This window comes from Alligator mississippiensis, chromosome 14, assembly GCF_030867095.1.
Source record: "Alligator mississippiensis isolate rAllMis1 chromosome 14, rAllMis1, whole genome shotgun sequence".
Taxonomy (NCBI): Eukaryota; Metazoa; Chordata; order Crocodylia; family Alligatoridae; genus Alligator; species Alligator mississippiensis.
The window spans coordinates 40506728-40520727 of record NC_081837.1 but is presented as its reverse complement, the minus strand read 5'-3'; the positions used below and the strand labels follow the sequence as shown (position 1 = coordinate 40520727).

The window sequence follows — 14000 nt, the reverse complement described above, 5'->3', positions numbered from 1 at the left end:
CCCCAAATGCTGCAGCCCTGTGATAGCTCCCTTGGAAACAATACCTCAGGGCAGGGCCATCACCTTGTATCAGGCTAACGTGGCTTAACCACTGAAAGAGTCCGTGTGACACTGGGGTGAGCGTGTGCATTTGCAGTGCTTGTAAAAATGAATCCTCTCGAAGACCAGAAACAGGTACATGCAGGAGCCTTTGATCTTGGCGCCCTGTGGTTTGAAGGGACCCCAATCAGAGCAGTGGGAGAGGCAGACTACTGGCAGGAGCCCCCATGCTGCAGCTCTAGGAAGATCAAGAGTGGGAGGAAGACAAGAATCCATCTGGAAGGGCTGGCAAGGACAGCACATCCCCCAGGGCAGAGGGAGCTCCCACAGGTTAGGTGGATGCAGCCCTAATCTGCTCCCCAGGTGGAAGGCAATTCAAAGCTAAAGCCTCATTTGGGTTTGAATAGAAAATGTGCGCGAAAGAAAAGCTCAGCTGGTCCGTTTGGGATGGGAGGCAAGGGGGTGCTCTCTGCTCTTTGAAATCCTGCCCTTAATGAGAACCGACTTCAGATTGGAGAAGGATCAAGGAGGCCTTTGACGGAAGATGAGAGCTTCTCTGAATATCAGGAGCAGGAAAGGGGAACTGTCAGGGGGGAGGTCAGAGTCTGAAATGAGTTCTGCAGGCAAGGGGTGGGGGAGGAGGCAGGAGAAGCTATGATTCCCAACTCAGGATCCTCTACAAGCGAGTGTCAGGCGCTTGAGGATCTCAAAGCACATTAGGCCCTCCACATATCCTGACCTGTTGGGCACTGCATGATTGCATCCAACTTGCAGATAGGTAAAGGGGGCTAAGGGGACCCACCAAGGCTTTGCGCGCTCACATCACGTGGGCATGTTGCGGAACTCGGCTCAGACGCTGGAGCTGGCACAAAAGGCTGGAGCTTTGCTATTTTTAGCTTTCTATGCTTCCAGTTTGCAGGTTCAGCAAGGACTTCAGCTACCTGCAGTGTCAAGCAGAGCCTCCGACGGTGCAGAAGCTCCTGGGGTACCGAATGCCCCGTGCTCCATTTGTTGTTAATGGGAGCTGCAAGCACTCCACCCTTCTGCACGTCGGGGCCCCTGTTGAAAACGCTGCTGTAAGCTGCTTGAAGGCCGGACGAACCCCGTGCCCTCTCCCTCCACAGCTCTACCTCACCTGAATCCACCCAGGGAATCAGAAAGAGAATTCAGCAGTGCCCATGCCCATTCCCTTGTGCTGTCTCCAATGCATAGGAGTCATTCTCGCACACAAAAGCTTGCCTCTCCGGCAGGTCTTCTGATGCTCTTCAGAGGTCGAGTTGGGAGCATGTGCTAGAGATAAGCTCTGATCCAAAGAGGCCCTGACCTTTGTGACCTGGCTGCCCTTCTCCTTGCTCACGCTTTGCCACTTTTCTCTGCGGATATTGTAGGCGCTGTCGGATGATGGAGTCCAAAGGGCCAAAGTGCACGGGGCGTTTGAGTAAGATGGATTGAAAATGCAGCAGACACACTGGCTTCAGGGGCTAACAGGCTAATTAATCCACAAGAAAATTAGAGACCCTGCACGTAATGGCTTCTTCACGGCACGGTGGCTCCACTCATGCTCTCTCTTGTAACCCGGGTACATTAAAACACCGACCACTGTCTGCTCCTATGAACAATGAAAAGCATCAGCAGGCTTGTGGAAAGGAGCCCACGCCCCAGCAATGAACCTATGTGAGGGGAGTTTTTCATTAGGCAGATGGGCTGTCATTTGCATTACAAATCACTGCAGGAGTAAGTGGGTTTTATTGATAAGACTCCCCCTTCTTTGCTTCCTTTTGTAGTTCACCGCTAAGCTAGAAGGAGTCAAGGCTACTTCCAAATCCTCCGTGAATTCCAGTCATTGAGACGTCGGGTGCACAACTCTACACGCGCGATGGAATATGACAGGAAACAATAAGTCCCCATACTGGTCTTTAATTATTTAGGGGAGCTTTTAAAGTGCTGTTAGGCTGTAATAATGACTTCCCCCCGGGTGTGTCTCTACCGCATAAGCAGGCTTGGAAAGATTTGATTAATCCTTTATAAATGTTGACGGATAGCCAAATATTTCCAAGAGATTTTTCTCCCCCTGATTATCTTAGCAACTGGAGGAAATGTGATTTGTGTATAATATCAATCATAGTAATTTGAAAATCTAATGACTACAATCAAGTGATGGTCTTTAATAGGAGTTTGCCAGATTGAATGGACCGCAGAAGAAAGGGACCATTAGTTTTTCACAAGCAGTACATTTCAGTTGTCAGTTCTGGTAGGAACAATGGACTCCTCCTCCTCTCCTTCCCCTTTTATGGAAGGAAACAAGGAAAAAACCAACAAATATTGGTATCCGGTGCTGAAAACTTAACCCTTCCTAGCCTAGTCACAATGCTCCCAGTTCTAATGCATCTGTACAACCTGCAGACTCCATCATAAAGACCGTCCAAGTTTGCTGTTGGTGGTATGAGATCCAGCTCTTCTCTCAGCTATCAAAGGTTTCCCTTTTCATTAGACAAGTGGAACTCTTTGGGTTTTCCAAGAAATGCCTTCCCAACTCACTACCTTGTTCCCCCAACTCTAGTTTAAGAAATGAAAAGGTGGGATCTCCTTCACTGGCAGTTCTCAACAGCCAAGTACAGACAGTCTAGCAATTCAGTCTTTGCAGGTTAGTCTAAGTTGCAGAGATGGAACTGATTTGCAAGTGAATAGATATTCACGTCTGATCCAGGAAATGCAGGCACATGCCTTCAGTGGCTCAAGCCAGAAGCGGTGGGGGGCGGGCGCTAGAGCAGAGCTCCCAGCTTGCCAGCTCCAAGGCTTTTCCCCACCTTCCTGCTGGAGCAGACAGGGCATGACCAAGACCCAGCCCAAAGCTAGCTGGAGGATCTGCCTGGCTTGGGGAGGGCAGTGCCTGCCAGGCTGAGGAGGGAGTGGGCAGGGAAAGAGGTAGTGGCATTGAATTCATAAAAGCTTGAACAGGAACAGTCCTTTCCCTGAAGCAAGCATGTATTGAACAGAAGGGAACAACCCTTTCGAGTCCTGCTGGCTGTGATCCTGGACTACAAATCCCAGAGGCCCCTGGAGGCAGGAAGAAGAAGTGATGAGCAACCCTACAGAGTCCTGCAGCTGTGACTGTGGACTGCAAATCCCAGAGACCTTAGGGGCAGCAGGAAGAGGAAATGAACTCACAGCCTATTTCTGGGGGACACTGATTTAAGCTGAACCAGGAAGGGGTGGTTGGGCATTTGGCTGAGATGGTTTAGGAGTAGCATGCACTGCATCAACAGGGGGAATTCAAAAGCCTTCTAACCTTGGGGTTTAGGAACTGACTCAATTAAGTGTTAGGCTGGCAGGGCTCTTTGGGTAGATGTGATACCTTTTATTAGATGAACTAAATAGTTAGAAACATTGTTCTTTGCAAGGTTTTGGGTACAAACACCCTTCTTCAGGCAGAGGGAGAAGCTACAGTACTATCAGTGAAGTGTTTGCACTTTGCCTTGATTTCATCCAGCTGGGCCAGTTTCTCCTACTTGTGCAACAGGCAATTTTGGCTGTGGGTTTGTTTCCCCCTCCTCAAGAAACAGGACCGTGGTGGAATGAAAATAGCCTGAGGGGAGCAGTTTGCCAAAGTGAAATGTGTCTTAAATGGTGCACCTATGGGGCAAGCAAAATCTAGGTCACTGAGCAGAGACAAATCTTTAGGGAAAGGTCAAACAATTATACCAGAAACCTGGGCTTGTTAGGAAGATAAACAGCCTCCCTGGCCAAGTGCAGTTTAGATCAGATGACTCCAAGCAATCTACTCCTTGCTATTATGCAGTGATTTTTCATGCACTGCGGCACAACAAGGCATTAACTAAATTAGCACAAGGGTAAGGATTTCTTCTGTCAGCCCTATGTCTTGCTACCAGTTACATTTAGACTAAAGGACAAGCATGACTCTTAAAACCAATATCTCACTCAGTTGTAGGAAGAACCAGATTCTGTTTGCCATCAGAAAGCTGGGAACGTGGTCCACAAGGTATCAAGCCTTAAGGTTACATGATCCAGTTACTAATGTGTCACTTCCTTCAATTCAAGCATAATTGTAGTGACCACTTGTTGGTCGTGTTGGTAGAAAACAAAAACTAATGCCATCCCTTTGTTCCCTGATAACTCATAATGGCAAGCGATGCATCTAACTTGAGCAGTTTGGGACATATCTCCTATAGGAATGATGGTGACAAACATGATGTGATTTCAAGGTTCAACGTGAACCACCAGATGTAGAAAATCATTATAAAAACTGATCCTGACCCAGAGAGAAGTTTTAGATTCCTGTGGATTTAGTTAGGGTGAAGTGAGTTTTCAGTTTTCCTATACCGAGAAAAGCCACATAAACTAAAAACATGCCTGCACCTTCGCAGCTCTTTGAGCCTCAAAGCAGACCAATCTGTTACCCTGTAATTTAGGAAGTAGAAAAGTAGTGAAGGAAAAGGAAGGACTGTACATGAGGGGAAGGGGGAAAAAACAGCAAAATAATGCTGCTTCAATCAAATGCTGCTGCAATAAAAGAAGAGACGAGGAGCATCTGTAAAAAAAAGCAAAACCTGGAAGGCACCATTTTGTGACTGAAAATGGGTCCTGTGCTTGCAGTCATCACATCGGCAAAACGTCCAGTGAAACTCAATTTCTTTACATGGAAACCCAGATGTCCCTACCCAGTCCCCTGTGCTTGCTCCTGCAAGGTAAAGCATAACCCCTTACCGATTCCTTGCTAAAATGGCTGCTGTTGTCCCAGACAAATAGCTCTTCAATGGCAGGGCACTGCTAATCTCAATCCCGCAAACCTGACTGCTGGTCTGCAACAGCCATGGCAATATCTAGTCAAAATGCTCTGCCCTGAATAGGCCATTTCTCTGTAACAGCAGTGCCTGGAGTTCAGCTTTAGTTTTAAAAGAAGGGATAAGCTCCTTCCTCATAGAAGAAAAGGTGTAAGAAGATATGGTTTGACACTTGCTGGGTAATTAAGGACTTGAGTTTCTTTAACAGCAGGCAGATCCCCTTTCAGAAGGACCTAGTTTCTCTGTACCTCAATGTTGTTACGGACATACGCAACATAGGGCAAAGCCAGCGATTAGCTTAACATGCAGACATGCATAACTGCTGCACAAACATTGCGTTTAACCCCTTCAATGGGCACCCGGGAATGAAAGGATACCTGATACTGTATACCTGATGGCTCTAGAAGTAATATAGCGTGTTGTGTGTACATTGAAGCCTTGCACGCAGAATTTGTTCACCTGAAGCTAACACTTAAGCAGCGCAGCCCTGTATTGCCAGAAGGGAGTAATAGCTACTCAAGTTCCACAGGTGGCTTCAAGGTGTAATGCTGTTCCTAATGGAAAGTGCTACACAGTAAGGAATACATGGGCATGTTGTGTCCATATACTACTAAGTGATACTTGCTGCCCCGTGCTTTTGTGTGTGGCTTAAGGTTATGATGGGAGGAGTGAGGCCCAGAAAGGCACAGCTGTCTTGTGCTCAGCTGGGATTAGACGTGTGAGATCCTAGCACCCTACTGCTTAATTTTCCCATTGAAGGGGTTAACACACTGCATGCGTAAGTGCCAGCACACCCGAGAGACAGCCCTGGACTGTGCATTGCCCCATGCCTGTTACCTCCTCCAGCTGGTACGGTACCTGGGGTTGGAGTGGCTTCAGAGATTGCAGCGCCAAGTATAGGGAGGGGAATACGAGGAGAGCGTAGAAGAAAGGGGAAGAGAAAACAAAGGAACATATAAAACACACAGCACATGAACAAGAGACAAGGATCAGTCACACAGTCGCGACAGCTTTGAGAGAGAGAAAACACATTAGCAGCAAGTCAGCGGTTACCCTTTTGGAAGTAACCATAGCTAGCTATTTACATCAGCCAAAGAGAGAAGGAGTCGGAGATTAATCTGCGTTCCCAGTCAGACACGCCAACCCAGCAGCAAAGAGATGCTAGTGGGCTCAAGTGTGCAAAGCGCTTAAAAGCTGGCTTCCATCTCATTCAAGGACACACTTTGACATTCCTGATTCAGTCTTGGCATAATACTGATGTCAGTTCACCTGCAATGCATGCTAGGCTGAGGGCGAGTTTGACTTGTCTCTTATTTTACCCTCTGGGTTGAACATAGTCTAACCGGGCTAGAAGCAACATCTGCATGCATCTATTTCTGTTTATGATGGAGTCAGGGATCTGTCCTGAAGACGAGATTAAACCTTGGCTTTGGTTTTCTGAACCATCTTCTGTCGGGCTCCAGGGTCCCCAGTGTTACTTGCGGTGGGTACACAGAAAATGGATCGCGGTCATTCAGAGCTGCTGAGTTAACATTCTGCTTACTGGGATCTTATACCTACGAGTAACAGATTTCTTGCCAACCTAGTGTTGTGTTAGATGCACCCTGTCTCATGTTTTATGCCCATGTCCTGCTTGCCTGATTCATGGGGCTTCAGTGGGCCTGCATTCATGAACAAGACAAGCAAGATGTGGCTGTTTTCACTCTGTTTTCTTAAACTGATGGATAAAGCCTTTTCCATCAACAGGGCATCCTTTGACATCTCGGAGCATAAGATCAATGAATGCCACTGTCCTTTCTTCCCAATGTGCAGGGGAAGAAGGAAAGGGATACCGGTACTGGATGCCCCCAGTTCTTTTCAGGCTGCCATTCATAGTAGTATCTCAGGTAGTAATCTCTTGCAGTGCATCTCAGATGAGCACTATGCACTAGCCGTTAACACTAATTTTTAATACTGACCGCTTCAGCTCCTTCAGGCAACTATTTGTCTGAACACCCTGGGCAAAGCTAATTAGCAAGTTCACCTAGCACTGTCCAACCACTAAAGTCTAGTCCTGCTTCTCTATGCAATATACTTAGCAAAGCCCCGTTCACACAGATGCACAAGGTCGATGTTTGCCTATAGCTAGTTCTTTTCCGAGTATGCGGGAATGCAGACACTGCTGCATGGGAACTGTGGGCAAATGCTGAAGTTTTTAATTGGCTACGTCTGCATAATAATTCTGGAGCCTGCCTAAGACACATGGGAAGCATTTCATTTTCATTTTCCCTTCAACAGGATGTTTTTTTCCCATCAACTACTATTAAGGCCGAGGGGCGGGGGAGAGGAGCAGAAACCCACTGAGTAAAGTCAGAGCCCCAGATGAATTGTAGCTCTTTTAGCAAATGCTATCGAATGGAAAGAGCCATCTTTGTCTCTCCTGTTCTCTCTTCCCTAAGGGCTGCTGAACTTTCACTTAGTTTGATGAATGTCTCACAATGGGCGTTTTATCCTATTATGAATCTGTGAGTTGTGGCTTTTTCCTTTGGTGGGTCATCTGTTGATTACAGGGGTGACGGGAAAGTGGCACCATGCATCCCCCAGTCCGCCTTTCCAATGGCTCTCGGCACTTTGCGGGCTGGGGGCTGCAGCTGTTGTATAACTCTCCTTCCACCAATAAAAGTTATTTAAGCTTGCCTGGCAATATATGGGCAGTGTCGTATAAAATGCAGAGCCACGGAGAAGCCAGCTACAGCTGGTGCAGTGATGTGAACGGGGTGAAGACCTACCAATGTCAAGTCAGTGCACGCATGTGCTCAGACCCAGTGGTTTCCTGGCCAGCTGTGAGCCTCGTCCAGTTCGGGTTAGAATAGCCCTCCGTAGGGTGGATGCAGGAACTCTATTAGAGCACAACCAGTTGTGTTGAACCACCAGGCTGCAGCAGGCTGGTGCTTGGCCATCGTGTCTGAATATTGTTGGGGCTAATGTGGATCAAGCTGTTGCAGGGACCAGGACTCAGAAGGAGCACAGGGTGTCCATTAGATATGCTTGCTCATCATAGGTCTTAGGGGGATGCTGGCTCAAATGGGGCAGCCCCAGAGAGGGTCTCTTTGCTTTAACAGTGGGAAAGGGCAGTAATAATGCCAAAACAAAAAGCTGCCAAACACATGGTAAAAGAATAGGGGCTTCTGTTCTGTTCTGTCCTGACCTTCGCCCCATTCAACTCTGCTTAGCAATGTGAAGGTGCAGGACTGGGTGATTAGAGTGCTATGCTGCTGTATCCACTTCTCTACCCTCCTTTTCAACCCCTCCCCACTCCCAAAGGACTCAGTCTTTATCAGTGTCAGGGATGCACTTTTAAAGGCACAACTACCCGTATTCAATGCAGGATGCATCAGCCTTTTAGGAAGCTCAGATTTCCTGACATGTGGCAGCTAAGAATTGGCTAAATTGCTAGGGGTGGGGAGAAAACCACCAAGGATGTGTGGGTTGAATTAAAGTGAAATGCGCTTCCTGGCCAATGGCCCCTGAAGATAGCAGGGCAGGTTGGCAACACATCTTAGAGCTCCAACTCATTTAGCTTCTCTGCGGACACAACCCAGCCCCAAGCCCTACAGCTGTGAGCTATTTATGCAAGGGAGATGGGAGCTTTAACAGCCTGAGACTACAGGAGGTCATTATGCACATTCTGCATATTGACATAGGCCCAGAAATGCATTTTCTATCTGCAAGGGAGGCAGGAAGATATTGCAGAGGAGCCCTCCGGCTTCTGCAAATAGGGTTAAACAGGTCCCTCTGGTGGCTGTCTTCCAGGAAGGGGGGACAACTCTGCTCAGATTCTCTGCAGATCAGCAGTATGGTTCAATCAGCAGCCAGTCCCTTTAGGGGATGAGCTAATTACCCCTCACCCCCCCCAAACTTCCATCCTGACCTTTCTGTAACCATCAGACAGTAGCACTGTTCCTATTTCAATGTCTCCCTCCTCATATCCTCAACAAGATCACTTGACACCAGCTGGGTCAAAGCATTCCTCCTTGCTGAGGCGTCCTAGCAAAGCTGTCATTCGTTATATGTTTGCTTTTAAAAATCAATCAGAAATTTCTCAGTGCAGTCTTCAGCCTACAGGACTGTACTGCAGTAAACGTGCACGGTCTGCTGCGTATGAATTCCAGAGCTGGCAGAACTGCAGGGAGTTCCCTACCAGTCTCACAACCTGACATAGGGAAATCCTCAATTAATGTTAAGTGTGTTCTTGCTAGCTCCCTCTCACCCACCGTCTCTCAAGCATATCGTCAAACACAGTAGCGCCGCCCAAAGATGGTTTTAGTTTTCAACAGAACTCAAATTACCAGAGGCTACACTGAACATCCCTATGGTAAAAGCCGTAAGAAACTACAGTTGGAGAGGGTCATAGGAAGTTAAGATGGAAAAGACCTGTTCCCTCTGCAAATGGAACGTATCAGCTATTGAAGTGATGCTGTGAAGGGCAGGCGGAGGCCAGCGGGGTGATTTAGAGTCCCCTCTGAGTCGTGCAGAAGTGTTCTCTCTCTTTAAAAGTGCACAGAGAAACCCTCATGGTTTGGGCATGAGAACCACTAACTGCTTGAGGGCAGGAAGAAACTTCCCTTAAAAGGAAGCTGATTATACTATTGTCTGTAGAAGTTTCTTCTGTTTTCCTTTGGTATATCTGGTGTTGGCCATTGCTGAAGACAGGATACTGGACCAGATGGATCATTATTCTGATATAGTCTGGAAGTTGCTACAGTAACCTCACTAAGTACCTATATGGTCCTGATCTTTGTTTAGTTCAAGGACTTCTCAATCATGAATGGATTGTATCTGCACAGCACCCCGTGAGAGAGGCAGTGCTATCTGAGTTGAGGCAGAGAAGAGATGCAAGAGGTCTACTCAAACAATTGTTGGCTAGAAACTTGCTTACCTTGGGCCATTTTGGGTGCGTTTTTATCACAGCGAGTCAGTTAACCTCACTTCCTTAGTAAAACCAGATCGTGTTATACTTTCAGTGCTTCTTGTCTATTATCTCCACTGGGAACATGCATCCCACCCCCAAAGTTACAGCAACAGGGTATTGCACCTACCTTCGTTCAGCAGGGCTGGCGATTCCTTCATCAGGACTGCTCCATCTCCCACCTGGGTCCTGGCACGCAGGAAGAATCTGTAGCGTGAGATGGGGTCTGTCCTTTGGAGCGTGAACCTTGTTTGATTGGGGGAGAAGTTCTCTCCCATTGTCTTGCCCACTTTGGATCCATTAACTGGGGAGAAAGGCAGGCTTTGTCGGCTTCAGCTTTGCTTCACAAAGAGCCTGTGTTACATATTCCAGACCCCCTTGTCCTGGGACAGGAGCTGAAAACAGCTGAGGGGCTAGGATGCCTTGACTGCCTGGAATGAAACTTGCCTAAGGGGTTCAACAACAACCAGCTGCTTATGGAGGGGTAGGGTTTCTAATACAGCCGGAACAACCGCGTTCACTATCGGTAAAATTCACACCCCTGCAGAGGTCCAGACAAGGCTCAGGCATCATACACCTGCCCTGCTTTTAAGCTCTTAGAATAACACTTGGCCCTATGCACAGGAGTGACTCCTACCCAGTGCCTGGGGACAGGCAAGGGCAGCTTATCCTACGGGAGCAGGTTCCCATTAAGGCAGGCTGCGTGTGACGGAGCCTGCTGCACAAAAACTATTGTACTCGGACTCTACTTGAAATTCCACATTTTAATCTTGGCTTAAACCTTATTTTTCCCTTCATAGCCACATCCAGAAACATGCTTACCTCCCACAACACCTTCTTGGCTTACTTGGATGTTGCAGGCCCCTAGACCTGTCCCCCTTAGAAGTGGCAAGTGTTTTACCTTGTGACAGAAGCCTGATTCCTTAAAAAAAAATCACCCTTGGGCCATTTGATGTTTGCGTATCTCTTTTAAACAGCTTGTTAGGGAAGCTCTGTCTTAGGCAAGCAGGTTATTCAACACCAAAGAGGCAATCTTGAAATCATCAAGCAGTCATTAAGCTAAGAAGAAACAGGTGTGGAACGTACAGGCTTGGTATCTAAGGTTGTATCCAGTGAGGATGCCATTGGGATGCTCGGGGTGGTCCCATTCCAAAGTGATGGTTTCCATGTTAGGCTGTCCGATCCTTAAGTACCGTGGGATGCTGGGCACTTAGGAGGAGGATGGGAGCCGGGAGGTGAGGAGGAAAAGGAAAAAAAAAAAAAGAACACACAAAGGTAACATACCTTACCATACTGTACACGCTGCAGGCTGGCTGACATCATAAAGACACACAAAGCTCAGATGCTGATCGAACAAGAATCTGTATTAGAAACCATGCGCCAGTCCCAGGGGTCTCCTTAGCACACGAGAAGGGCACTTAAAATGGAGCAGTTCTGCATGCGAGTTCAATACTGAAGCAAGAATCATGCCTGCACATTCAGCCGCTGAGACACCTGTACTGCAGTCTGACAGTGCCTTGCTGGCAGAAGAGCGAGAGCATTGCAACACGAATGTGACAATGATGACCAACCACGGTGCCCTCTTCAGTGACTAGCCCTATCACCATCATCATTAGCGACAGGAGATCGCTTGCAGCCCATGAGGCTTGTGTTTGTAGATGATAAACTGGGGCTCTAGACACAGATCAGTACTGTGTATGTACGGTCAGCCACATGGGTGCCTGGGCTGCAGTGTGTGCTCTCTTCCATCAGCCCAGCATGCCTCCATCCCTGAAGACTGCTTCCTTTCATACAGAGAAGATCAAGGGCTCTCTCCAAAATCACATCCCTGATCCACTTCAAAGAAAACACACTGCACTGGTCAGGAAGACATGCTATTTGTGTCACTGGTATCATCACCAGCAGAGCAGGTGAGGCCTGTTTTACGGTCTTACAGACCCACATTATGAAGCCATGCAGCTGGCATGGCTTTAAACTACCATAGGCTGCCCCGGGATTTGCAGTTTTAACTTCTCCTCAATCCCCCAAAAGGCAGGGTGTCCTTACTGCTCCCAATAATCTATGGAAACAAAGTCCCATACACCGAGATCTAAAGCCTGTGCAGACCTAGGGATACAATCAAGCTCCTTCCACCTTTAACATAGGGCAGAATATTACCAAGCTTGGCAGGGGTATAGGAAGATCACCCCGCTGCCTGAGAAGATCGCATTGGCTATTATGCAGCAAAACGCAGTGTAGTTTTTGGAATACATCAGCTGTTTAGCTCACATCTGTACAATGGGGACTTGGCCCAACATTTCTGGGCTGCATGCGCCCACCTGAACACACTAAGGTAGCGACTGCATATAGACAGCTGCTTTGCAAGTCCCTTTCAGTGTATAGTTCTTTGAAATACTAGCAAGAGGGGTTTGACTCTTTAAATACCAAGAATGTTATTCAAATTGTGCCTGCAGTAGATGACGTTGTCTCGTTTTATGCTACATTTGGCTCCCAATGATCAGGATAGTCTGGTTTTCAGAAGCGAAGGATTCAGTCCTGCCTGGTTACCACTGTGATCGATGGCAAATCAAAACAACTGATACCTTATCCGGCTGACAGGATAGTCAGACATCTCCAATACATCAAATTGAATATGCACAAATAGCATGACTGTTTGCCCGTCCCGTACCACTGAATGGCTCCATGTTCTGTTCCTGTTCTCACAATGCTTGAAAAATCCCTCCTAGAGATCAGGACCCTACAGGCATAGCACAACTAGCACACAGTCATTGCCCTGACGTGTGTACAAACTATGTAATTTCCTGCTCTGCCAGCTGGGAATGTTATGCTGTGAACCAAATTCTGCCCTCAGTAACCAGGGTCGAGTATTTGACCGGTTAAATAAAGTTCGGTCAATTAAGCGGTCAAACATCAGTCAAAAATTGTAAAAAAATTGCCAACAGGTCCAAATAATACACAGAAAAAGCAAAAATTTTCAATTAAGAAATAAGTCAAGAAGCAATAAAAAAAAAAATCGTAATTCTGTAAGGAAACAACTGCAAAAAATGTAGTGTTTTTGTAAAATTGCTATAATTTTTGACCGGTCAAAAAATATGCAGTTAATTGACCGGCTTGCCAACCCGACTTGTAACCACAGTGTTTTAACAGGGGACAGAGCTTGGATTAGCCTCTTGCTGATATAGTAGTTTGGTTTTTTGGCCTTGAAGCTTACTGCATCGCTCAAGCATCCATTTGCACCCATTAAAGTAGAACAGAAACTAAAACAATTCTTTGGCGAGCAATATGCGATGGGAGTGTGCTGTGATATGGTTCGGTATGAAAGGAGCTGTAGAACCAGCGGTAGCTGCGAGGATCTGTGTAAAATGAGGCTAAACGGGGAAGGAAGTATAATATATAGTTATAAGTCTGCATTCAGAAGTGCCTCATTCAAGTTAAACCACTGTGGAAGTTTCTCATGAGAGACGACTCCAGGATTTGGCCCCACTGGCTCCTTTCCCCCTTTTTAGAGCAAGCTTAATTAAACCTAGTCAACTGCAACACCTAAACAATGATAGCATAATTAAAGTCCCATGCTATTGTTTTTTCTTAAAGGTAAAAACCAGCGAGAGATTCTAGTTTGTACTAGGAGGAGGGGTGTGAGGGGGCAGAGGAAAAAGCTTGGGGGAAAGGATGGTTATTGAAGACCCCATCAGGATTCTCGGATTCATTGAAACCCCCCATAACGCCTCTCACCCCTCCGAGTGCCTCTCACAGTATACAACACCATGACAGTAAACCCTACAAGGAGATTCATTGCCATTTACTGCGAGGAGCAGGTCCAATGCAAGGCTATTGATCTGTCTATAAATAGGACCAACACTGAAATCCAGAGTTCACTGCTGACATTGTCTGAACCTCAGAGAGTTTATAATGAGATCGGACGCTCTCACCTTAAAAGCCCAGTGGGACTATGAAAGTTGTATTCATTCCTAATAATAATGCTCTTTACCGAGGAACACAGATATCATTATCCCCTTTTTAAAGATGGGGATCTGAGCCCAGAAGAGCAACAGCGACCTGTCCAAGCTCACGCAGCCAGTCTGGTGTCAGTCCAGGGTATCACACGCAGCCTTCCGGGGACAGAGGGAAGGGTTGCGATTTCTCTTGCTCAGGCTGAGCTGCGTCTGGTTTGTCGGGAGACTCCTTTAGGATTTTGCAGTTATGTAGGACGG

At 47.1% G+C, this 14000-nt stretch overlaps 1 protein-coding gene across 18 annotated transcripts in view; it reads right to left on the bottom strand.

Moving 5' to 3' along the window:
• NFASC (neurofascin) overlaps positions 1 to 14000 on the bottom strand; it is a 165649-nt gene that overhangs the window by 30914 nt on the left and 120735 nt on the right. For 13 of the 18 annotated variants that reach the window (XM_059717583.1, XM_059717592.1, XM_059717590.1 and 10 more), the window contains 3 exons: positions 10876 to 10998; positions 9920 to 10093; positions 5700 to 5714 (listed from right to left, as the gene is read on the bottom strand). The exons of 1 other annotated variant lie outside the window; for it this stretch is intronic. In XM_059717583.1, the coding sequence (XP_059573566.1) occupies positions 5700 to 5714; positions 9920 to 10093; positions 10876 to 10998 (312 nt within the window). The remainder of the gene's footprint in view (positions 1 to 5699; positions 5715 to 9919; positions 10094 to 10875; positions 10999 to 14000) is intronic. 4 more of the 18 variants (XM_059717593.1, XM_059717599.1, XM_059717596.1 and 1 more) reach the window with 1 other exon arrangement.